General features: G+C 38.4%; 1 protein-coding gene and 1 long non-coding RNA gene across 26 annotated transcripts in view; one reads left to right on the plus strand and one right to left on the minus strand.

Annotated features, from left to right (window-relative positions):
- LOC138355554 (uncharacterized) overlaps nucleotides 1-4,408 on the plus strand; it is a 20,495-nt gene extending 16,087 nt beyond the window's left edge. Inside the window, exon 4 of the long non-coding RNA XR_011223965.1 lies at nucleotides 4,271-4,408. This is a non-coding gene — a long non-coding RNA (uncharacterized lncRNA). The remainder of the gene's footprint in view (nucleotides 1-4,270) is intronic.
- The window catches only part of pum (pumilio), a 285,433-nt gene that overhangs the window by 9,385 nt on the left and 251,011 nt on the right, over nucleotides 1-25,037 (minus strand). For 19 of the 25 annotated variants that reach the window (XM_069310784.1, XM_069310782.1, XM_045769384.2 and 16 more), the window contains 8 exons: nucleotides 22,837-22,917; nucleotides 21,439-21,647; nucleotides 21,148-21,318; nucleotides 20,886-20,982; nucleotides 19,954-20,094; nucleotides 19,273-19,747; nucleotides 18,089-18,189; nucleotides 17,766-17,981 (listed from right to left, as the gene is read on the minus strand). In XM_069310784.1, the coding sequence (XP_069166885.1) occupies nucleotides 17,766-17,981; nucleotides 18,089-18,189; nucleotides 19,273-19,747; nucleotides 19,954-20,094; nucleotides 20,886-20,982; nucleotides 21,148-21,318; nucleotides 21,439-21,647; nucleotides 22,837-22,917 (1,491 nt within the window). The remainder of the gene's footprint in view (nucleotides 1-17,765; nucleotides 17,982-18,088; nucleotides 18,190-19,272; nucleotides 19,748-19,953; nucleotides 20,095-20,885; nucleotides 20,983-21,147; nucleotides 21,319-21,438; nucleotides 21,648-22,836; nucleotides 22,918-25,037) is intronic. The other 6 variants (XM_069310783.1, XM_069310779.1, XM_045769380.2 and 3 more) reach the window with 2 other exon arrangements.

Genomic DNA, 25,037 nt, shown 5'->3' on the forward strand with positions numbered 1-25,037 from the left:
CTAACCTAGCCACCAGGTTTATCAGTGTACATACTTTGAACAAAGCCACACCTACATACATATATTACAGCTCCTGTAGTCTAATGAACTCAAATACATGTCTAGTGCAATTAAATATACAAGGCATTTTTTCTACTTCATCTCTAGACACTTTGTTGTTGTTGCCTGAAATCCATATTGCGTTTGGTTTCCTGAAAATCTCCTTTTCCACATGTACTTTAGAACTGCTCATTTAGTGTTTTACACAATATCCTTTTCATTCACTGTGAATCTGATCCACATTCTCAATCTCTAAATTTTATCCTTTACATGCAATTTGCTGTTAATACATAGAATAGGCCTGGTTCTGTTTCGAGGCTTCTTTCTGCCTCTCTTCTCATTGCTGTGTAGCCATTTCTTGCTAGTCTGTTTGCTGGCAAGTTAGGCCTCTTTCTATAGTGATTCCATCTTTTTGTCTTTTGTTCTCTGGCCCCTCTTGCATTTCTAAGAAACTAATCCTCTTTTCTAGTTCTACATCTGTTTTAAAATAAATTCTTTCGTGCCTTCATCATATATCTCGATAAATTTTCATACATCTCATTTATTACTCTGCCTAACAATAAATATTTCCAATCAAATTAGTAAAGAACTTATTTAGTTTCCCAGAATATCTTTTTGAAATCAAGTTTTTCCACTATTTCCCTTTCACCACTCTTGAATATAATGCATGCATTTTCAACTCCCTAAAAGACACGGTTGCTCTTGCCCAATGGCAGAAGATACTGAATGTCAAATCTCTCTTCCTTTCTGTTAAATACTAAATCCAGCATTGGAGCATCCTTTTCTCAAATTCTCATAACCTGTCTAACATGTTGATGCACAGAATTCTCTGGGAAGTGGTTGGGCTCATAGGCTTCCCAGTCTATTGACTTCAATTTTAAGTCATCAAGTATCAACACTTGGGAGTTATCATTATCTGCTCTTACTATAATCTCTCTCATTATCATTACAAGGCCCTCTCTTTTGCCATTTAGCTCTTCCTTAGGCCATGTGTTGCTTGCTAGCTGACTGTAGGCAATAATATTTATCTATCCTGAGTGTAGACCTCCAGTGTCATCATGTTAACTTGTTGACAGGTTTTTAACTTTTTAAAACACTAAGTGAACAGTTCCAAAGCGTGTGTGCAAAATGAGGTTTTCAGAGCCAGACACTACGTCAATTTCAGAAAACACCATAAGAGTACATTGAGGTGTGTCTAGTCATAGTAAAAATTTACTCAAGAGGCTAGGAAGAAATAAAGCTATTGGATCAGATGGAGTTTCACCTTAGGGGCTGAAAAATGTGCAAAAGGGCTAACCATTCCACGTCAACTATTATTCCAGACATCTTTGTCCACAGGAATCTTAGCAGATATTTGAAAAATGGCAAACATGGTTCCAATCTACAAAAATGGTAACACAGAAAACCATCTAAATTTTAGACCCATATCATTAACAAGCGTGGTAGTCAAAACACTTGAAAAAAATAGTTAAAACTAAATGGGTAGAACACATGGAGAGTAATGACATGACAAACAGTATAATTTTTGAACAGGAAGATCCTGTGTAACAAATCTACTTAGTTCTTATGAGAGAGCTATAGAGATTCTACAGGAAACAGATGGTTGGATTGACTGCATATATATTTGACTCAAAAAAAGTGCTTGACAGTCCTATACAGGAGGTTGTTTTGAAAACTGGAACATGCTGGAGGAGTGACAGAGTCTGCTGACACAGGTGTGCAATTTTCGTACAGAAAGAAGAAAGATGAGAGCAGTAATCAGAAACAATGTATCTGACTGGAGAGTGTTATTAGCGGAGAACAACAAGGTTCAGTTCTTGAACCAGTTGTTCATTGTCTACATAAATGATCTACCAGAAGGAATACAAAATTATGTGAACATGTTTTCTGAAGATGCTAAGCTACTATAAGAGAGACAGATGATTGTCATGCAACATGGGGTTTAGGACAGGGCACTCCTGCCTCTCAATTGCTAGACCACTATGACTTTGCTTTAGATGCCATGGAAAACATACAAAATGCTGATGTAATATACACAGATTTTGTTAATGCTTTTGATCTAACAGAACCCAGTGATTAGTTAAAGTAAAATCAGGATCATCCACCATAAAAAGCTCAGTCCCCAAGTTTCTGTGCTTGCTCCTGTACTTTTTTTCCTCCTCATATCAGACACAGACAAGGATACAAACTATAGTACTATTATCCTTTTCAAATGACACTTGGATTTGAGAGAGTAGACAATATAGAGGACACAGTAAACCTCCAATCTGATGTTAGTCAAGTCATTTCAATGGCCTACAGAGGTCAAGTCTTTCAATGGTCTATGATGTATAATGAGATTAAGTTCCAATTACTATGCTATGGAATAAATGAAAACATCAAAACAGAAATGACAAAATGCAGTCAAACCACAATATTGAAGGAAAAAGCAATGTAAAAGATTTAGGAGTAATCACGTTGGGAAAACCTTAATGTTAAAGAACACGACGAAGTAGTCATCACAACTGCAAGAAAAATGACAAGTTGAATAACAAGAACTTTTCAAACAAGAGATGCTGCACCTGTGATGAGACTTTTTAAAACAATAGTACTCTCTAGAGGGGAATATTATTGCACACTAACAGCCCCATTCAATGCTGGAGAAATTGCTAACCTGGAGAGTGTGCAAAGATCTTTTACTGATAGAATCCACTTAATAAAACATTAAATTATTGGGACCACTTAAAAGTTGTAAATCTATATTCAGTGCAGGTGGGAAATACAAATCGACATTTAGAAAATACTAGGACTGGTTCCAAATCTGCACACAGAAATAATGCCATACGAGACCAAGGTATGGCAGGATGTGCAAAATAGCCCAATTAAAAAACAGAGGTGCAATAAGTATGCTGCAAGATAAATTGATCAATGTCAAAGGACCAAGACTTTTCAACTCTCCCTCTACACATAGGGAGCTTAACTGGCTAACCTCTTGCGGTCTTCAAATGAGAAATTGACAAACGCCTTCAAAGGATATCTGATCAACTAGGCTGTGACTCATATCAGGCTGTGAGCAGTTGCATCGAACAGCCTGGTTGACCAAACCACCAAACAAGAGGCTTGGTCAGAGACCAGGTCGCGGGCATGTTGATCCACTGAATCATCAATAAGTATACGACAGGTATATACAATTCCTTGGATCACTGCTCACCTTTATCTGTCAAAAAAATTCTCATCCAATTTAGAAGTTTGCTTGTCACACTGCCAATTTTTTTAAACTTCCGTAAATCTCTTGTGTGGTGATTCTGTCTACGGTATATGCAGTTGGCCCAATCTGCCCTTTCTTGCAATATTTGTGGCTATTGTAGAAACAAAGTAGATTTGCAATGCATGACCTTCCCAATCAAAATACAAATTGATTGTCCAGTATTGTAGTGTTACTGTCCAGGAACTCTGTCCTGTAATTTACCTGTAATTTTTTCTAATGCAATTAGTACCACACTTGTCAATAATAGAGATCTACAGTACAGTGGGTCTTCCCTATTTCTATTCTTATAGGCTGAAACTATGTTTGCCTTTTACCACATGTCAGCAAGGTTTCCTGTCTGTAAGGACGTTTGGGGCACTGAACTTTAATGCACATTCCCTTAGTACCCAAGGTGAGACTCCATCTGGTCCTACCCAAGGACCATCTGTTCATTGGTGCACTCTGTTCATCCTAGACAGGGACAGAAAGAGAAAGGGGGAGAGAAGAGACAGGCATAGACAGTGGATAGAAGGATGAATGGATGAAAGGACAGAGACCCGGGCAACACCAGGTAATCCCCCTCCCCCCCCATTACATTTTATATATACTGTAAAGTATACACACACACAGACACACGTTTTGTGTTTGACTAAATAAGGACTATGCTAGAGCTGAATGCTGGCTTTTGGGATCAATGTCCTCACCGCCCAGTCTCTGATCAGGACTTCTGGTTTGTGATCTGGTCAACCAAGCAACTAGATGCTGCTGCGCAGTCTGACATATGAGTCACAGACTGGTTGATCAGGTATCCTTTGGTTGGCGAGTGTGTATGTAGCCCATCCTTTGAAATTGTTATGTCACAAAAATTATGTACTAATTTGCCTGAACCTAACCTAAACTAACCGAGGCCCCATGAATTGAAACCTAGACAGCCTGTTAATTTTGTGTGCTGCTTTGATTTATAGTACAGCATGTGTTTAGCAAATTTACTATCTTGTTTTACAGTATATTTCAAGAAGTTGACAGAAGAAAGGATCGTGAGATTCAGTATCTTGACTTTAGCAAAGAATCTGACCGTCTCATGTGAGACTTGTCAGAAGGACAAGCTGACAGCGGACTCTTCTCTCTAGCCCTTGAACAGCCGCTATAAAAATGGTCATACCTGCCTATGCACAAAAAATTAAAAACTTAAAAAGGAAATTTTTTTTTTCATTATAGAATAATAATTGTATGCAAAATGTTTGTCACTTGGCCATGCTTGGTGCTTGACTTTACTGATGCTTCTTGTTTTATCCCTATTTGTTTTATCCTTATTTGATTACTTTTTTCTTTATTAACATCCACAGAGCCATTATATCCATATTTACATCATACAGGTAAAACCCTGACAATAATTATTTAAATTATCATATGACAAACCCTGACAATAATTATTTAAATTATCATATGACAATGCCCGCATTCCCCTAGTAACATTCATAACGATACCCATATTTGTACCATGAAATGGTACCAGGATTTTTTTTTCGTAAGTCAAGGTAAATTCCATTACATCCATTTAGACCTATTATATCCATATTTTCATCATACACGTAAAAACCCAGACAGTAACTGTATAAATCTCCAGGTGACGATAATCACAGTTATCTTGACCAGACCACACACTAGAAATTGAAGGGACGACGACGTTTCGGTCCGTCCTGGACCATTCTCAAGTCGATTGTGATGAGGAGGTAGGGACAGGCAATAAATAGGCAAGAGAGAGCTGAGGAGGAAAGTCAGGTGTAGGGGATAGTAGTAATGAGAACTGCAGCAGGCCTATTGGCCCATACGAGGCAGCTCCTATTATAACCACCGAAGGAGATAGTAATAGGAAAAAAGAAGAGGATAGCAAGGGAGCGTAGGAGAAGACAATGAACAGAAAAAGGGAGAAGAGAGAAAGAAAAGGAAAGAGAAAGAAAGAAATGGAAGGGGGAAAGCTTATGTTAAGTCACGTTTGTTAGAAAGATTAGAGCATTTGAGTATATACTGTGAAAGGGAAGAGTCCACAGCAACAAAGCCAGGACTCAAGTTCATGTTGGTACAGTATATCCAAAACAATTGTTACATTTCAGTATTTTTCATTCAGGTATTTTAATTACAATATCCACTCAATTTAATGACCTATATATAGGACTATACCCTACCCACTAAATCAGGATGATTGCTAAATCTGAAGTTGTTAAATGTCTAAGATTTCAATATTTCTGGGTGAGTCTTGAATTCCTGAAATTAACTTCTTTTGTCATCCTTCCCTGTATGTGTTGAAGTAAATTCATGCCTATTTATGCCAGTATGGAGACCAAAACTTAATCTAAATGGGGCCTGACAGAGAAAATATAAAGCTAAAGAATAGTGTCCGATGACTTATTTCTAGGAGCATTAACAGTAAATCTCGTATTATCGTATTTGCTTTATTTTGTATGTTTATTTTTTGGCTTAAGATCCCTACTAATCATGATTTTCACATATTTTTTGGCATTCCTATTTTGCGATTTCAACATTGCCTAGCTGATATCTAATAAGTATTTTCATTACCCAAGCTCAAAACCATGTAATTTATAACATTAACAGGAATCTGCCAAGTATGCATCCATTTTAGAAGACTAGGTCATGTGCCCAGACAGATTGTTTTCCCATGGTTGCTCTAGTGCAAAGAGACAGCATTTGTCAATTAAATGGCTCGCTCATCATTTTTCCCTAACACTTTAATCATTTATTTTCATGCAGAGGGTATAAATAAAATATTGTATGTGAATGTCAAATTTTTCGTTGAAATCCAATTATCCATTTTATGTATATTTGATTTGTCATCTATTCATTACAAATTATGATGCTGAACTGACAGTCCCTTCTTTGAGGTGGATTCAGGAGACAAGCATGTTAATTCTAAAGGTTTTGATCATTGTGCTTATTGATAGACATGACCTTGGTTTTGTGTTAGTCGTAAATAATTACACTGCTTCATATACAGGACTGACCATGCATTTGCACTGTCCTTTGATAGCACTTTTAGACATGGTCTGACCAGTGTAATTTCCTTAATCGACATTCTACCTTAAAGTTGCTGCCACAGTATTTACATGCAAGCTAAACAGATTAAAATATAGCTAATTGTTTCACAATGAATTCTCTTAAAAACTAGTGATTATGTAGGGTCCATCATCTTATTACTAAATACTTCCTCCGCTCATGTACCATTTGGATATAAAAAGGAAGGAAAACTAAATTTTTCCTTCTTTTGTTTGAGGAAGGAAACACACATTTGTGAACAGCAGTCAGCTGCCAAACCAAACGAGATGCATTAAGCTTTGAAAATATATTTATGAATGTTAATGCTTCTAAAAATGTGCCGACTAGTTTTTGTATTCAGTACACTCCAAAAAGTGTACTTAAGTGTACTGAAGTGTACGGGCAATTTATACACTAAATTGCCCAAATCTAACCTAACGGAGGACCCATGAATAGAAAACCTAACGGCCTTTTAATTTAGTGACCTGCTATGATTTATAGAACACTATATTTTGATGTTGGGGATTTTTATATAAAAATATAATGTACTAGAGGACAGGTTGGGGTGTGAATGGTGTGGTGAAGGGGTTGCGGGTATAGGTATTAAAGATGTGTGGCCAGGGCTATATTATGAAGCAGAGATGATGGTAATGTGAAAGAGAACTGAAAGTGGGTGTGAGAAGAGTAATGGGCAAAAGGGTAATGAAGTTATTGATGGAAGGTATGGATAGTAGTGGAGTAGCAGTGGGGCAATTAAGGTTACCTTGAGAGGGTTTCCAGAATAATTCTACTCGAGCCCAGCCTGGGGCCAGGCTCAACTGTAAATCCAGGCTCGATTAGGGTAAAGATGGTGACGATGTTTTGTGTAACACAATACCGGGTAAAATTATAAGACGTGGGATCGATGTTCTTTTTTTCAGGTGTAGGCTAAACGTACTGTCTTCACTTGGTAATCCAAATCTTATGGGGTCTACCCCCATTTAAGTTAGCAGAATTTCTTACCAGAAGAAATTCATTTCTTTCTTACTATGGGCAGATTTAATAGTGTTTCGTAAAATAATTGATTATTCAAGACATTATAGTACATAATGTCCTGAATAATCCATTATTCAGATTTATACAGGAAGTGTGGTTCCAATGTTGGTAAACCTAGCATACACGGCGGATATCAGTTTAATACGAGCATCAGGAGATAGGTTTGGTACGATACCAACCCCCAGGTTTTATTCTATACCCGATTCTCCAAAGGATATCCCTCCCATTTGGTACCTTGTGTCCAGCATCCTGTTTCCAGCACCTACCTTCATGACTTTGTACTTGCTTGAATTTAACTCTGAAACTTGTGTGACAATTCTTTCAATCTGTCTAGGGTAAACTCTGTAAAACATCTAAACTATTTGGATCGACTAAAATTCCTAAATCTGTATTCTCTTGAGTGCAGGCGGGATATACACACAATAATTTACACGTGGAAAATATTAGAGGGGCTGGTTCCAAACCTGCACACAGAAGTAACACCACATGAGACCAGAATGCATGCAGGATGTGCAGAATACCCCCATTGAAAAGCAGAGGTGCAAAAGAGTTCTCATAGAGAACTATCAATATCAGAGGCCCGAGACTGTTCAACACGCTTCCGCTACACATAAGGGGTATAACTGGCCGACCCCTCACAGTGTTCAAGAGAGAACTGGATAAATACCTCTAAAGGATACCTGATCAACCAGACTGACTTATGCACAAGGCTGCAAGTAGCCGCAACCAACATCCTGGTTGACCAGCACAGCAACAAGGAGGCCTGGTCGAGGACCGGGCCGCGAGAATGCTAAGCCCCGAAATCATCTCAAGGTAACCTCAAGGCAAGGCTTATTTTGCCATTGCCTACATAAATAATCCTCAACATTTTTGTGCCATCAGCAATTATTCTGGTGGTGTAACCTAACAGTGATTATAAGGATGCAAGGTCTACCTCTAAGCTACACTTACTAGTCTTGTTATACCTGTTTTAATTATCTTTCTTGTCATTCAAATTCTGTTGAATCTGGCATTAAAGTTGTGGATGGAGGTGGTTTCCACAACTTCTTTCCATACATTCCAAATGATGGCTACTCATTCAGGGTGCAAGTATTTCCTTACACTACTTTGACTCTGTTGCATTTCAAGTTTTCAGCTATGTTCCCTTGTCCTACTTTCTCTCAATTAAGAGATGCTGCTTGTGTTGACCTCGTGTATTCCCCTCAGTATCTTGCATGTTGGTATTCATATCGCCTCTGTTTCTTCTCTCCTCTTGGCTCAAGACATTTAGTTCACTTCAACAATCCTCATAGTTTAACCCTCTTGAAAACCTCCAAACTTTTTCAGTATTGGTTTTGTGCTTCACAAGGTGCAGATTCCAGGCCAGTACTGCATATTCAGCTATTGGTCTAACAAAGGCCATGTACACTGCGTTTAAAAAAGTACTGATTTAGATTTTTAAATGACATTCTCTTTGCCAGCTTCCTATATGCTGCTTATGTTTTTTTTTTATATATACAACAGTTCTTACATTCTTGTAAAGTGTGGGCAGATATTAGTCTGTTTGTATGTCTCATATTAGTGTTGGAATACCTGGAGCATACCTGGAGATGGTTCTGGGAGTTCTTTTACTCCCTATGCACAGCCTGGGGCCAGGCTCGACTAGTAATATATATTATTATTATTATTATTATTATTATTATTATTCACATGCAATGTGAATAATAATAATAATAATAATAATAATAATAATAATAATAATACAGTAAACTATAAATATTATAAACTTCCAAATTTTTATCTCATTTGGATTCCTGTAGTCACCATCCCCTAATGGTGTAGCTACTTCCTGGTCTAGTTTTTCCCTTTCCCATCTATATTACCTTACACTTGTTGCTGAAACAAATAGTTCAAGCAACCATTTGTTTGCTCCCTCCTGGAGTTTGTCAAGGTCCTCCTGTAACATCTTGCAGCTCAACTCTGTTTTTTACATTGCTCATTAGCATTATGTCGCCTGCAATCACTGACATGTCCAACAAGTTTACACCCTTGGATAAGTCATTCATAAAAATTAGGAACAGCAGTGGTGGCAAGACTGAGCCATACGAGTCTCCCACGTGTTACATTGCTGCAGTTTGAAACCACCTCTCTGGTGCACTTTTACTTTCTGTCCTTCATGTACCGTACTTTATTAATCTTTCATAAAACTCCAGGTTTGTCAGGTTAAATTTTTTTTTTTTAAATCCATGCTGTCCTTTCATTACAAAGTTGGCTCTTCAGGTGCTCCATCATTCTTAACCTGATTACTTTTTCCAGAACTTCACATGCAATGTGAATTCCCTGGGTTTCAATGGCACCGGTCTGTAATTAAGTGCCTCCTGTCTCTAGCATTATTTTTTTTTTTTGTAATATTTGAAATACATTTGCATTTTCAAGATTTCTGGGAGATTTCTCATATTGAGTTTATTAAAAAAATTTAGATAATGGGTGACAAAGAACTTCTGCAGTCTTCTTCAGCAGCCATTGTGAGAATAAGTCTGGTCCTACTGATTGTCACACTTAGCTCCTCCAAGTGTCTTTTTACCTCTTCTACAGTGACTACAATGTCATCCATTGTTTCTTCGAGCCTTTAATCTCTGAACCTTGGTCTCCACATCGGCTCCATTGTAAAGTCCTCCTCAAACATTTAGTCAAATTCCTCCCATATCTTTTTGTTTTTTGTGAGAATTCCCAAATGCTTCCTCAATTGGAGTACCTCATGTCTCGCTCTCTCTGTTGTTGTTCTCCTTACATGGCTATAGCAGCAGCTTTGGTTGGCCCTTAACTTTTGTCAAAAATAAACATTTTATTTTGAATTGGCTTTTCTCCCGACTTCGGAGTATTCATTTCAGATTCTCTTTAGTGCCTCTATTGCCTTGTTGTTAGTTTTCTGCACGTTTCCTTTTTTTTTGTAATTTCTTAAGCTTCCTTGCAATGCCTATTGAACCAGGTGGTGGTGGTGGATGCTGTTGGGTAGAAGTGGTGTGCTTACCTATCAGTGAATATGGAGGAGTCAGGTCTAGCTCTTATGCCCAGCCTACTAGCCTTGTAACTTTTGTATTTCAATTTAATTATTATGACATTCAAATTCTTTGTTGAATCTTGGCCTCAAGGTTGTAGATGGAGGTGGCTTCCACAATTTTTTCTCAAAGCATTTCACTTGTTAACTAACCAAACAGGGTACGAATACTTCCTTTTCTTTGTTTCATTGTCATTTACATCTTCCATCTGTGTTCTCTTGTCCTACTTTCTCTCAATCTGAAGATGTTATCCTTGTCCACCTTATCTATTCCTCTGTATCTTGAATGTTGTGATCGCATTCCCCTCTGTTCCTTTAGGGTTGCGAGATTTAGTTCCATAAGCCTATCTTCATAGTTTAACCCTCTTAGTTCTGGCACCAATCTTTATGTAAATCTTTGTACTCTACTACTTAAATTTTGGCTTTATGCTTCACAAGGTGCAGATTTCATGCCAGTGATGAATAGTCCAGCATTGATCTACCAAATGTTGAGTAGATTGCCTTGAATGGGTCCCGATTTAGGTTTCTAATCGATGTTCTTATATTTGCCAGCATCCCACATGCTGCTGATGTTATCCTGTTTGAGTGTGCCTCCAGTGTTAGTGTTGGAATTACATCCCCACTCCCAAATCTCTCTCTCTCCGATTTCTGTAGTTGCCTTCCCTTATAATGTAGATGCATATCTCACTGTGATGGGGTTCTGAGAGTAATACTCCAAAGCCCAGCCCGGGGACAAGCTCAAATAAAGATACGCCTAACATGGGGCTTGAACCCACAACCCCAAGATCAAGAGTCTCATGCTCTTCTGACTTACCTAGCCAGGCTCTGATCTCCTCTTTCCCATATTCATTAACTTACACTTGTTGGGATTTATTTCCAGTGACCATTTGTTTGACAACTGGAGTTTGTGAGGGTACTCCTCTAACATCCTGCAGTCCTCATCTGTTTTCACATTCCTTATCAACTTTGCATCATCTGCAAACATTGACACATTCGAACTCTCTCCCTCGGGTGGGTCATTCATATTAATTAGGAACAACAATGGTACCAGAACAGAGCCTTGTGAGACCCCACTTGTTACATTCCTCCAGCTGGAAACCACCTCTTTGCTTTCGTTCCCTCAGATACTCCCTTGCCCAGTTCAATGTTTTCCTAGTTACCCCAGATTACTTCTCCATCTTGTGCAAGTCTTTCCACTGGGAAAAATTTTGCCAGTCTTTTTGGGGAACTTGGTAGTTGTGTGGGGTGGTGGGGGGTGATGGGGGGTGGTGGTGGTGGTGGTGGTGGTGGTGGTGGTGGGGGGGAGGCGACGGGTGGCGGTGGGTGACGGGTGGTGGTGGGGTGATGGTGGTGGTACTCGCCTAGTTGTGCTTGCAGGGGTTGAGCTTGGGCTCTTTGGTCCCGCCTCTCAACCGTCAATCTACAGGTGTACAAATACCTGAGCTTCTCAAGCTCTATCATTTCTACATTTGAAACTGTATGAAACAGCCTCCTCCACATTTCCTAGTGCATTCCATTTGCACTAGGAAACATTAACATTACTTACAACTCTGACATTGAAAAAATTCTAATCTTTCTGTGGCTCATTTGGGTACTCAGCTACCACCAGTGTCCCCTTGTGCATGTACCACCCCGTGTTAAATAATCCATCTTTGTCTAACCTGTCAATTCCCGAGAATTTTATGTGGCGATCATGTCTACCCAAGCTCTTCTGTCTTCCAGCGAAGTGAGGTGCAGTTTACGCAGCCTTTCCTCATAACTCATGCCTCTTAGTTCTGGGACTAGCCTAGTGGCATACCTCTGAACTTTTTCCAGCTTTGTCTTGTGCTTGATAAGATATGAGCTCCATGATGGGGCTGCATACTCCAGGACTGGTCTTACATATGTGGTATTCAAGGTATGGTGGGCAGTCAATGGTGGTGGTGTTTGATGGTGGTGGTTGTTTGATGGTGGTGGTGATTTGATGGTGGGTGCTGGTGGCAATGATGGAGAGTGGTGGTGGTGGTGGTGGTCCTTTCTTTAGCTTCCCTGTATTGCTTATTGAACCAGACATTTACTAGTATTTTATTTTTCTCATCCACCTCGTTGAGTGGTATGAAATGTTTCGTTGTATTGACATTTCCCAAAAATTAATTCCATCAACTCATAATATGCTACCTTAAAAAGCATTTGTCTGCCATGTCAACCAGTTTTGCTCTCCATGTCTCATCAGTCCGGTGGGCTCATTATTTGCCGTCTGTTTCCCCGTGGTGAAAGTCTTCCAGTATTAGAATTTTAGCTTTCATTCTTATTGCCACTGACTTTTTCTATTACCTTTAAACAATTCTCTTTGGATTTGTTGTATTTTTCCCTAGGACTTATATTGACTATTGGGGGAATTGTAAATCAATGATACCACTATCTTCATGCCTCCCACTGTTGCTATTCCTAGTACAGTTTGTGTGTACTCTTGCTGGTTGGATTCCTCTGTTAATTTTATTTTTTCAAAGTTCCTGTTTGATACCTGATTGATGGGGCTCTAGGAGTTCTTCTCCTCCTCAAGCCCAGCCCAAGGCTAGGCTCGACTTGTAAGAGCTTGGTCCAACAGGCTCTTGCTTGGAGCGGCCTCCAGTGTAGTACAGTATTTGTTCATGTGGCTGCATTTCCTTGTCTAATAAGGAAAGAGGGGTCTGATGATCTAGTCACTTATGACTGTGTGGGTGCTGGCTGTCTGGCCACACAGCCCTACTATCTCCCTCTGCAGTAATCTCTTGCTTCACTTAGCTGGTCAGTCCCACTATTTCCCTATGTAGTACTACGTGTTGTCAGATTTACTGTACTTCTTGTACACTGTGTGCCATTTTCTGGTCTAGCATTTTTCATTTGCATTTTTGTTCCCCAATATACTTTCCTGCCTCCCTATCCTCCTCAAGACATATTTTCTAATAAACACTATATGGTGCTTTTCCTCATTCTTCAAATCTCTCTCTTCTGCCATTATATATTTAACTGGCTTGATGTTCATAAAAACAACTTTCATTGTCTGATTTCTCTCTCTGAAATCTACCTAGCTTGCAAAAATGCTCCACTTCCATTGTTGCATCTCGGGCCTAAATTTTGTGAAGAATTTATTTAATTTGGTTCTCTCTCTCTCCCCCCATTTGCCATGTGTATCTTGTTCTGGTAGATTGTATATTATCACTAGGGCTGGATTAAGGCATAGGCTCTAGGGGCTGCAGCCCCTGAGTGGAGCCCCTTGATGAAAAATTTTATGAATTCAGGCTCAAGGATGAAACACTACGAGCTTCTGATATCTACACCCTTGTAGTACACAATGGATTAACTTATTTCCCATATGGTGAAATAGCATTATGGATTTGCTTGTGTTAAAATAATAACTAATGCAAATGGAAAGAGGTGTTTAAGAAGAAATATCTGAAGAATATACACAGATCAACAATGGCACAAGAACATCTAAACAGTCTTACTCATGGCAATTAAAAATTGCAAATTGAGAATACTACTGGGGCCTCATAGTACTTGTAGCCCAGTCGGGCATATAAAACCTTAACCTGGCTCTGATTACCACCAATCTTTCCCTCCCAAACTCCTGTCCAATATCTTGTGGATGGAGGTGGCTTCCACAGCTTCTTTCAGTGTACTGCACTTCACAATTACCCATACAAGGTATGAGTACTTATTTTTTTTGTATTCTCTGGTTCATTTGCATTTTCATTTTCCACCTGTATTCTTGTCCTATTTTCTCTCTATCTGTGGTAATTACCTAAGCGTAATTACAGAACAAGCTATGCTCGTGGTGTCCCATCTCCCCAGCACTGTCATATAACACTTTGAAACTACTAATGCTTTTGGCCTCCACCACTTAACTTGTTCCAACTGTCTACCATTGTTTAAATACATAAAAAATGGGTTATCATAGCAAGTTTGAGAATTGGTCATCACACCAGGTTGGTGGACTGGCGCTTGGCCTTCCTCCCATCTGATGATCCCAAGATTAAGTCTTCACAGAGAAGGAAGGTAATTATTAGAAGAAAATGATAAGCCAGTACACAGCACTTGGAAGGTATACGAAGACAAGGAGCCGAGATACAAGGACAGGGGGTGAAGGAACAGTACTAGGTCACTTGAACCACTGGAGATCGAACGACGACCCTTCAAGAGTCGAGGTCATCGCTCTACCGCCCAGTTCAAGTAGTGGTGTGTTAAGTCTAGTTCTTCTGCACCACCTAAAAACCTAATTGTAAACTAATATTTTGATTCTTTGTATCATCATCATCATCATCATCATCATAAGTGGCTCCCACAACTTCTTTCACTGCATTCCACTTGTTTACCACCTGTGCAGAATATGAGTATTTCCTTACACGACTCATTTAGATTTCCTGCTATGTTCTATTGTCCTGGATTGTACCTGGATGGGGTTCTGGGAGTTCTTCTACTCCTCCAAGCCCGGCTCGGGGCCCAGGCGTGACTTGTGAGAGCTTGGTCCAACAGACTGTTGCTTGGGGCTGCCGCAGGCCCACATATCCACCACAACCCGGTTGATCCGACACTTTAAGAAATTTATCTAGTTTTATCTTGATGTCCAAGGTTGTTCCGGCAATATTTCTTATACTCACTGGGAGTATGTTGAACAACTGTGGACCTCTGACATTTATACAGTGTTCTTTGATTGTGCCTATTGCACCCCTACTGAGGTTAACATTGGATTGTGTGCTCACCAAGAATGCTCAGCCTACCTTCTGGTGCAATTTGGGTGCCCTGCCAGGCATGCCAGTGTTTAAATCCTTATCCACCTTGTCTGTATTAATCAGTATCTTGTACAGTATGTTGTGATCATTTTCTTTATGTTCCCCTCTTCTCCTCTAAAGTTGTGTGGCCGAGTTCCTTTAACCTGTCCTTGTAGTTTTGTTCTCTTAAATCTGGCAGCAATCTTGTAGCAGGCCTTCACACTGCCAAATTTAGTTTTGTCATTGCCGAGGTTGGATAACATTCAGGTACAGTACTGCATATTTTAGTAGCTAACGGGTAGGTCTAATGTTTACCCCCCGTCCCTCAAGCTGGTTATGATGTAGTGATAGGTGTGGTGGTGTGGTGCTTACCTATTAATCACAACAGGGAAGAGAGATCTGCATCCTTATTCATTGATGCTGTACCTTACTATTCACAACTAACTTGCTAATTACAGCTTTTAATAACAAAATTGGCTATAAATTTTTCTTAAGAGTCATGGAAGTGGCTTCAACAGCTTTTTGGATGCAAACCATTTGCAGATGACCTATACACTGATTGCATTCTATGATATGATGCAATGGTGGAATAATCTTAATACTACTCTTTATATAACAGGAATTTAATTGCATCTGCCAGTGATTTTATTTTGAAGGCAGATCCTTGGCTATTGGAAATTATTATAATTGTGTCAAGTATATGTTTAAGGTAATGTCCAATTGGCTTTTCACAATATTTACACTTTGTGGTGTTGATCCCAATTTCCCAAATACACTGATAGCCTAACTGCAATGATGTGATGTGGGGAGGTGATGTAGTGTGGCACTGACACCACTAGGACACTGACATGTCTGGCTTCTGGGTGACTTTCTGTGCACAAGAACAAGTACTTTTCAAATGTGTCTTACCTCCTGTAAATGGGTAGGAAACAAGTGCAGATCATTTATCAATTCACAACCAAGAAAAAAAAACCACAATGACACTTCAAACTTCCTTTGAATGATCTTTGGCAACATTCAACTGGTAAACAACACTAAACTACAGAAACAGCCCAGCTACCCCGGCTGCAGCCAGGTGGTAGCACTCCCAGCAAAAGGGTCATGAAGGACACCACCTCACTGTAAGCCCAGCCCACTTTTGCAAATTCAGGGATGACAGGACTTGTAGAATGGGAATGAGGAACTACTGAGGGACCAATTAGAATAGTCACTATTTCTGAGCTAGGCCTCATCGATAGCTTCACTGTTTCCTATCTTCGGTGCTTCTACAAATGGAGAAGAAAAACTAAAATTCCTTGAGCAATTTATCCAAGGAAACAGCAGCACCCGAAGAGGGTATAGATGCAAAAGACGAGGTTGGTTAAAAGTTGAGGTTAAATTTCCATATGCAAGACATACAACAAAAGATATCTGGACAAAATCTAGAGGCTAAAGAACAGAGTGCACTCCAGAGGCACTTCTTGAAGAAAACTATCCAGTTTTCTCTTGAAGATGTCCACATTTGTTCCGGCAATATATCTTATGCTCGCCGAGAGGATATTGAACAACCGTGGACCTCTGATGTTTATAGTGTTCTCTGTGCCTATGGCACCTCTGCTCTTCACTGGATCTTTTCTGCATTTCCTTCCATATCGTTCACTCTAGTACTGTATTGTTATTTTATTGTGTAGATTTGGGACCAGTATTTTCCATGTTTATTCGAGTTTACCCCAAGAGCCACTAACACTAGTGGCCTCGAAGACAGGAAGCCTGCAGCTTATCGAAGGTCTCCCCCCCCCTTTGCCTTGATCTTTTCCAGATATACTTTAAAAGAACAGTTTTGATATTTACGGCTTTGGTGGGTAGGCCTTGGATTTATAACCCTGTGGGTGAAAAAGCTGCTGCTCTCACAGTCCTACATTGTGGCTTGTTGAGTTTGAAACCATTGTTCATTGTTTGTGTTACATCTAGCTTTTTTAAGAAATTTCCTGAACAACAATCAAAATGTTCAGATTTGCAAAAGTTTCAATGATATGCACTCGGTCATGCCTGGTTTGCAGTGTTGTTAGACCCTGTGGCCCTCAACCGTTCCCGATACATGAGTTGACTTGGCTCTGGAATGATTTTTGTTGCCTGGTGTTGCACTTTCTCCAGAGCAGCATTGTCTTTCTGAAGATGTGATATCCATGTTTTGATATGGTAATCCAAATGGGAGCACACCATACAATTGAATCAATACCTTTTTTTCCTTAAAAGGTACTTCTTGCATTTGTCAATATTAAAAAGCAGTGGCCAGTCCTCTTACCATTTGTAGAGTTCATATAGATCTCTTTATAAATAATAAATTAATGTGGAATACTCTCAACTATAATTATATGGACATTTGAACCAGCCTGATGCACAGTGCAAACCATGTCTTTTATAATTGATTAATACAGGGCTGTTTTTGGCTGTTAACATGGCAGTCTCGGGCTGTTTCAGAAATCATATACATTGCAGTATATAAAATTACAAGTGCTTTTCCCCTAATTATTTTTTAACACAATATCTACAGAAACAAAAACTATGATTGAAATCTCAGCTAGCCTGTTGCCAGCAATTAAGACCAAAAGGGAACAATCCAACATGCTTAGAAACATAAAAGCCACTTTCAATGCAATTAACTCACCATTTTGGTCCTTAACACACTTCAGTACATGACCATCAAGCTCACGAACAATATCCTTCTGCTGATCTTGAGTAATGCATTCCAAGGCCTTCTGAATCACACGACAGCCATACATTTGCAATGCTAGTGGTAAGACATGACCCCGAATCTTATTTGCCAACACAGTTTTCTGATCTGGTGTCCCAAACTCAAAGAACTTCTGTATTACATAATTACCTGAAAATAAAAATATTCTTTTATTCATAAAGCTATAAATTTTTCAAAGTTTAAACAAATATTTTAGCAATAAAATTCATGCTAAATGTTTAGTATGTATAACTCACCAAATACATCTGTCATGAGAGAATACGCTGCCGTCAAAATTTCATTGAATACCATTTGTTTCTCAGCCGGTGTTGCTCGTTCTAGCTTTTGCTGAATGAACCTGCAACATCAAGAAACTATAGTTGAGTTCAGTTTATCATTGGAGAAACTATTTTAAAAATAATAAGCTTTTACATATAAATAATAATCAGTAGAGTACATGCAAAATGTGACTGCACATTTTGCATATATTCAAATTCAACTTTTACACAAAGATCCATTCCTGGAGACCAAATAAAACAAACCTTCAAAATGTTAATATTTCCTTAGAAGAAAAACAAAAAAGTGTTCCAGGAAAATACAATGTTATAGATAAATAAAAACATACATTAATAAATATAGCAACACCATGAACTATGCTGTAATTTGGAGTCTATACATGCACAAATTTGAAAGTCAAAAACAAATGACTGACTTTTCTATTTGGAAATATGTTAAAATTATGAAAAAGTGTAGAGTGGAATGAACCACTACATTGTGAGTGGCACCTTAATTGCTACCCTGGCACCCAGGTCATTACTAGCACACAACACATTGTGGAATTAGGAACCTCCAGACAAGAAACTCCAAGTGGTCTGGTCCTGTAGTCCAGAGGTATGCAGCAGTGATCATGCTAGAATCAACCACTGCAAGAAGCTACTTGCTATGCCATCTAAGATCATAGAGCTAAAGCTTGCCACCAAATTAGTTCAAACAATAAGCACACAAGTGAATGATTATGCAAAGCAGTCAAATTATCAACAGAGCTGGGTCCCAAGCAGCTAGACAGTGACATTGTGATGCAATATTTTTTTTTAATTTAGTAATATTTTAATGTTTTTTAACGTTTTCTTCACTGTGATTTGAAATGAAAAATTGTTAAGTTCGGCAATATATTGACATTTTTCTTATTTTTAAAAAGTTTCAGTTAACGTAAATAATTCTTTAACAATTGCACCACAAATTTGTCACATGAAACAGGTGCACAGTGCAGGGGTTAATCCTTTGCCAATGCCACCATTTTTTGGCCTTATCTCAGCTAAGGGTTGAAATAGAGCCAAAATAAAAAAATAAAAAAATTATTGCATGTTAGAAGATAAAAATAAACATGTATTTCACATTAAAAGTTATATCAATCATAAATAATAATGGATGCAAGTCATACCTTGAACCATGTTGGTCTTGGCTAAATTCCACAATATGGTTAGCCAAGTCTCTTAGTTGGAGATTCGGGAAGCGATTATTGCGGAAATCCTCAAGTAAGCGTGAACGACCAGTGCATTTATCCAAACTCAAATTCCTCTTTAGTGGTGGAAATAATGATGATGGTCCACCAGAGTTGAACATGCCATTGGTAGAGCCATTACGGAACTTGGCCTCTGCTCCAGGTGCAGCAGAAATGACACGATTACCAGACATAAGAGCTCCAAGAGGAAGTGCTGATGAGGTACTACTCAAGCTTGGAGGTGGAGTAAGACTTCCCGAGGTTAGACCAATAGGTCCAGGAGATGCAGTTACAGTTCCTAAAGCTCCATAATTGCTAGTCCACTTAGCACTTCGAAAATCTTGAGAAAGGGGGGATAAAACAGATGTAGTGCGATCGAGAGAATCACGCCGACCCATACTGCTGCCGCCCAAACCTGTAACGAGAGAAATATATAATGAAATATTTAGCAAAAAATATATCAGCTTCATATTAATATTGAATAAATTTCAGAGTAAATATAAAAAACAGCCAGTACTTCAAATCCCAAAGGCATGCTGCTGCAGGATCTAATTACAATTACACTGTATTCAAAAACTTAAATAATTCATTGTTATAAATTAGTTAATAAACTGGACTTACCACCACCTAAATTGCCAATAGCAGGGGATCCAATGGTGCCCAGGGTGCTATTGCCAAAACCTAGACTACTAGTTTGCAGACCCAACGAGTAGTTGTTGCCTGTTAGTGCATTGGAAGTCTGCAGGCCTTGCGATAGGGAATCTGCAACAATGAGAAACAAACCACACACTATAATCATCTATGATGTACTGCTGCACAAGAGGATGCACTATATTAAACCATATCAAGGTTATACCATGATTTATTTAATGTAATCTATCAAACGACCGAATTCATTGAAGTTAGAGCGTCATTCAAATTCTAGTAGACGGCTTATTATTGTATTTGTATTAACTGGGACAAGGCCCTATGCATTACTACCAGAGTTCTTGACTCATCTTATACAAAAATAAATAAATCCGTTTACTAGTGCAAACAATACTATTTGCACATATTTAATAAAACAATGGAATTTTTTATACTGTATATTATACCAATTTTGAACTTTTGCATCAACTGACAACACTAATTGAGATTATTAAGAGTTGCTCAATTATGCCAACATGATTTCTTTATAGACAAAAATGAACAACCTTATTGGGCTCCATCTGTTGCCTAACAGGAGATTTAGGAATTCACTGCATTTGTAGGCACAGTATATCCTTGATACAAGCTGAAATTGTATGTAAACTTTGCTCCCTCAAAAAGAAAAGCATAGTAGTGTTACTGTATTAGTATCACACTAAAGAAAATGTTTTAATGACATGCAACTTCAGACTGGCCAGTTCTTATGGACTATTCCCATTAATTGGATTGACCAATTCTTAAATATAGTAACAATTATCTGCCAAGTTAAATCCAGCAACAACTGGCCAGTATCCTTTTGGTTATAGACTTTGTTATTAGCTTTCACAACACGCACTATTCATACAGGCAACACTTGGAATGCGTACCAGCAAGTGTGCTCCCGGTGAAGGTTTGGCTGTTGTTTAGGCTCGCAGTCTGGCTACTATTGTAGAGAGAGGCTGGAGGTGTTCCAATTTGAGGAGCCTGGATAATAAAGAGAAGCATTAACAACAACAACAAAAATTACAGCTTACATATTCAAAATCTTTGTGATGCTTCAAAAATGTGACTGTACTGTTAACAATAAACTAATTATGATGAGCATAACACTAATAATAATAAATCAGTCCATCACAAAATATTCTATACCTGGTTGCTCAAAAGTCGCATATTGTTTGCAGCAGCAGCTTGGGCGCCATTGGCACCATTAATAAGGACTGGCGCTGGAGAGACCAACCGAACTGGAGCTCCATTACCAACTCCTCTAAGGTTACCCATCAACACGGTTCCATTCTGGTCATAGTAGGCTGGGATTACCTGCTTCAGAAATGAAATATTACCATGGTAAGTAGTCAGTATACAATACTGTTTTTATACATAACTTTAATTACACACATTAAGAAGTATTATTATTAGAATATTAGTGACAAAAGCACACACCTGGTATTGAGAAAGAGGACCTTGCATGTTGCCTGCTGCCGCTGCAGCTGATGCAGCCAAATTTCCATTGCTTTGACTGGTAACTTCAGTAGTTTGAGATGGAGAGATTGGTCGTCGGGGTTGACCACCAGGGCCTTGTTGCTGGATAATGTTTGCTGGATATACACCCCAGTGCACCCCATAGTACTGAGGAATAACTGCTGTTGGACCTAACAAAACAAAGATTACTTATAAGTATATATTAGCACTGTGTTTATGAATCAAGGATGATCAGGTAAGTAAAAAATAAAGAATTGAATAGTAATGAAAAGTCCTTTTCTGGGCAGCCTCAGTAGCTTATTGGTGCATTGGTTCTGGTACCACAGACATCCACAAAATGGTAAGGCCTCTGAAATTTGCACAATCCTACTGAACACAGTAAAATCTGACGTTCTCAAAGGCATGGGTCCTTATAGTGGTGCACCTTAACCTAAACGACCACGATACACAAGATAATTTAAGCCGGGATCCTACTGAATCCACTGAGCATATACCAAATCGAGCATTTCCGAATTACCCAATGATATACAGTATCACATAATTTCAATTTTCCTTGTGTATTTGAAAGAAGCTTATGATGAGAACACCTATACCTACACCAGAGTGTATGGAGATAATTTGTAAAAACTTTATTTGGTATCAACTTGGTGCCTGAAGACCCCTAGTGGATTCAGTAGTATCCCAGGTTAAATTATTTTAGCATATTGTGACCCAGTGGGTTAAGGAGCATGGCTGGGAGTACAGTACCCAGGGTCCCTGGTTCAAGTCCCCATATTGCTCCAATTGATTTTCTCACTGTATATTGTATGGTTGAATTGAATTATATTAAGAAAGTTTAAGCTGCCTGAGTTAAGAATAAAAACTAGGTGTGAATGACAACTCACTGGGGACATTATATGACTGGTTACTACAATAAAATTGTAACTATTAAAATTAAGTTACACACAAACAATACTGAAGTTGGGTACGGTCATGTTTGTAACCCATTTCCAAAACACTGGGTTAAAATCAATTGTTTATAAATTGAACATACTTTACACAACTAATATTAACATTTTCTTGTAAATGTTTCCAAACTTCCTATGTTCAAAGTGTTCTTTCCAAAATAAGTCACTGTTCTGAAATCTAACAGCAGAAAAAGGGTTAAAAGTTCCACTTAAACATTATGTTCTTCAGTAGATAGCAAAAATCCAATTTTGTACTTTTAATTCAGAGGAATAATTTAAAAACAATTATAAATAATGTAAAACACAAAAACAAGAGGAATACCATACACCAAGGAATAAACCAGTTCACTTAAAGATGCACAACAATGAGAAGAATCACTCTAATCCACACGAGTGTTGAGAGAATACTCACCAGTAATAAGTGTGCCCACATATGGCTCCTGAGTGTTTATCACATATGGTGCACTGAAGGCTGCTGGTGGTGCTGCAAGTCCTGCCAACACACAATAAAACAAAATTAAAATTATATATTTTAAAACCATACAGTATTGGGATGAAATTTTCATGATGCTGATGGCAAATAATGTAGATTTGTTTAACATTTTATACTATATTTCATATTTGGATGAATATTTTGAAGTTCATGGGCCTTTGAGGTTATCATTGTTCTCCCTCATGCCAAAAACCCACTCTTCACCATATGACTTCTCTTACCACTTCCCCATCCTCCTATAATTACCTATTACTGTTTTATCTTATTCTGTCCATACACACCTCAATTCCCTTACACAGACCACCTACTGCCTCTACTCACTTCCCTACATAAAATGTGTTCCCAAATCCCTCATCACCACTGTTATTCCATATCACCCTCTTTAATTCCCTCTCCACGACTGATAATTATCCTTAACCATCGCAGTCCTACCACTACACACACCTCTCCCACCCTATTGAATCTAACCCAAAATAGGAATCGGATTTTTCCCATCCAGGTCAAAGATATTTGGACCTGGATATGTATAGGCCTGGATGTATATTTATAGACCTGGATATATATATACGTATTTGGCAGCTACTTAATTATAACCAACTATAAGGACTTTAGACCTCCTGGCCTCTTGTACCACCAACTGTGTAACTATTTTATTGACTCAGGTGTTCTGGATGACATCCTAACAATTTACCCAAAATTTGCTTGTCCATTTTAAAGAATGAAGAACGATTTTTATTTATATTACTTCTAAGCTGCATCACTTATGAACCCATCCCTGCCCTTGTGTGGCAGTGCACAGTAGAAAGTTGTTTTCACATATCCATACATTAAAACATTGATTGTAACCATGATATATATGTGCTTCAGCCTACAGTTTAGACCTATTGTCTTATGTATGACCCTCTGTCCTGCGTGACAGTGAATACCAGCATTATCCTCACTTTAATAAGACTATCAAAATCCTAAGATTAGGCAAAATTGTAATTAATTTTGTCAATAAAGATGTTAATAATAATAATAAGCTTTACTAAGAGAAAGAATGAGGCTAAATTTCTGAACATATTATGTGCCTCCAAATCCTTTACACTGCCATCCACAGGATGGGTATGAGGTGCATTCTCAACTAACAGTGTATGTTTTTGAACAAGTGGCTGAATCTACCAGTTGTACCTGCTTGATAATTTGTTCCACATTTCTGCATTAGCTGACTAATGTTAATTAAACCTGCAATACTTTACTGTTAACAGCTTGTTAACATGTGAAAATATCTACTTCAGGTACTTCATGTGTGTATAGGTGGGTTTTGTAAATATAGTAAAGTACATGCACTACTAACAGTATGGGTTTCTCTGTTCATTCTAGGAGTGAATGCTTTCTCATCCATGTACAGTGTTTTTAATTTCTTTACATCATACTGTATATGACATCGGAGAGCGCATGAACTCTTGGGCACATTAATACAGACAAGTTTCAATGGAGAGAGCTTTGTATTGTAGTTTGTTATTACCAGCCTTGGTGATCACCCTCCAGTACAGTATATGGTAATTTTAGTCTTTGTACTGTAATGGATGATTTTGTTATATTCATCCATGCTGAGTCAGTGAACAGTTTATTGGTACTAATGTGAAATTAATTCAAGAATACCCAGTACTGTACTTGGAACCACCAGTGAAGATAATCATTTGGAACTGCATTATAACAGTAATAACTCCACCAGTTATTGTATAACACACTGGAGAGAGACACATACAATATCAACAGCATATAGGAAGCTGGCATAAGAACATAGTTTAGGAACCTAAATCGGGACTCTTTCAAAGCAATCCACACAACATTTGTTTGACCAATATTGAAATACGCATCACAGTTGTGGAATCCGCATCTTGTGAAGCATAAAGGTAAAACTGAAAAGTACAAAGATTTGCAATAAGAATGGTGCCAGAGCTGAGAGGGCGAAGCTACGAACATAAGCTAATGAACTAAATCGTACAACCCTAGAGGATAGAAGTAACAGAAGGGATATAATCACAACTTATAAGATACTCGGGGGAATAAATAAGGCTGACAAGGATAGCAATTTTAGATTGAAAGAAAGCAGGACAAGAGGACACGGGTAGAAA

Source organism: Procambarus clarkii, chromosome 68 (assembly GCF_040958095.1).
Source record: "Procambarus clarkii isolate CNS0578487 chromosome 68, FALCON_Pclarkii_2.0, whole genome shotgun sequence".
Lineage (NCBI taxonomy): Eukaryota > Metazoa > Arthropoda > Malacostraca > Decapoda > Cambaridae > Procambarus > Procambarus clarkii.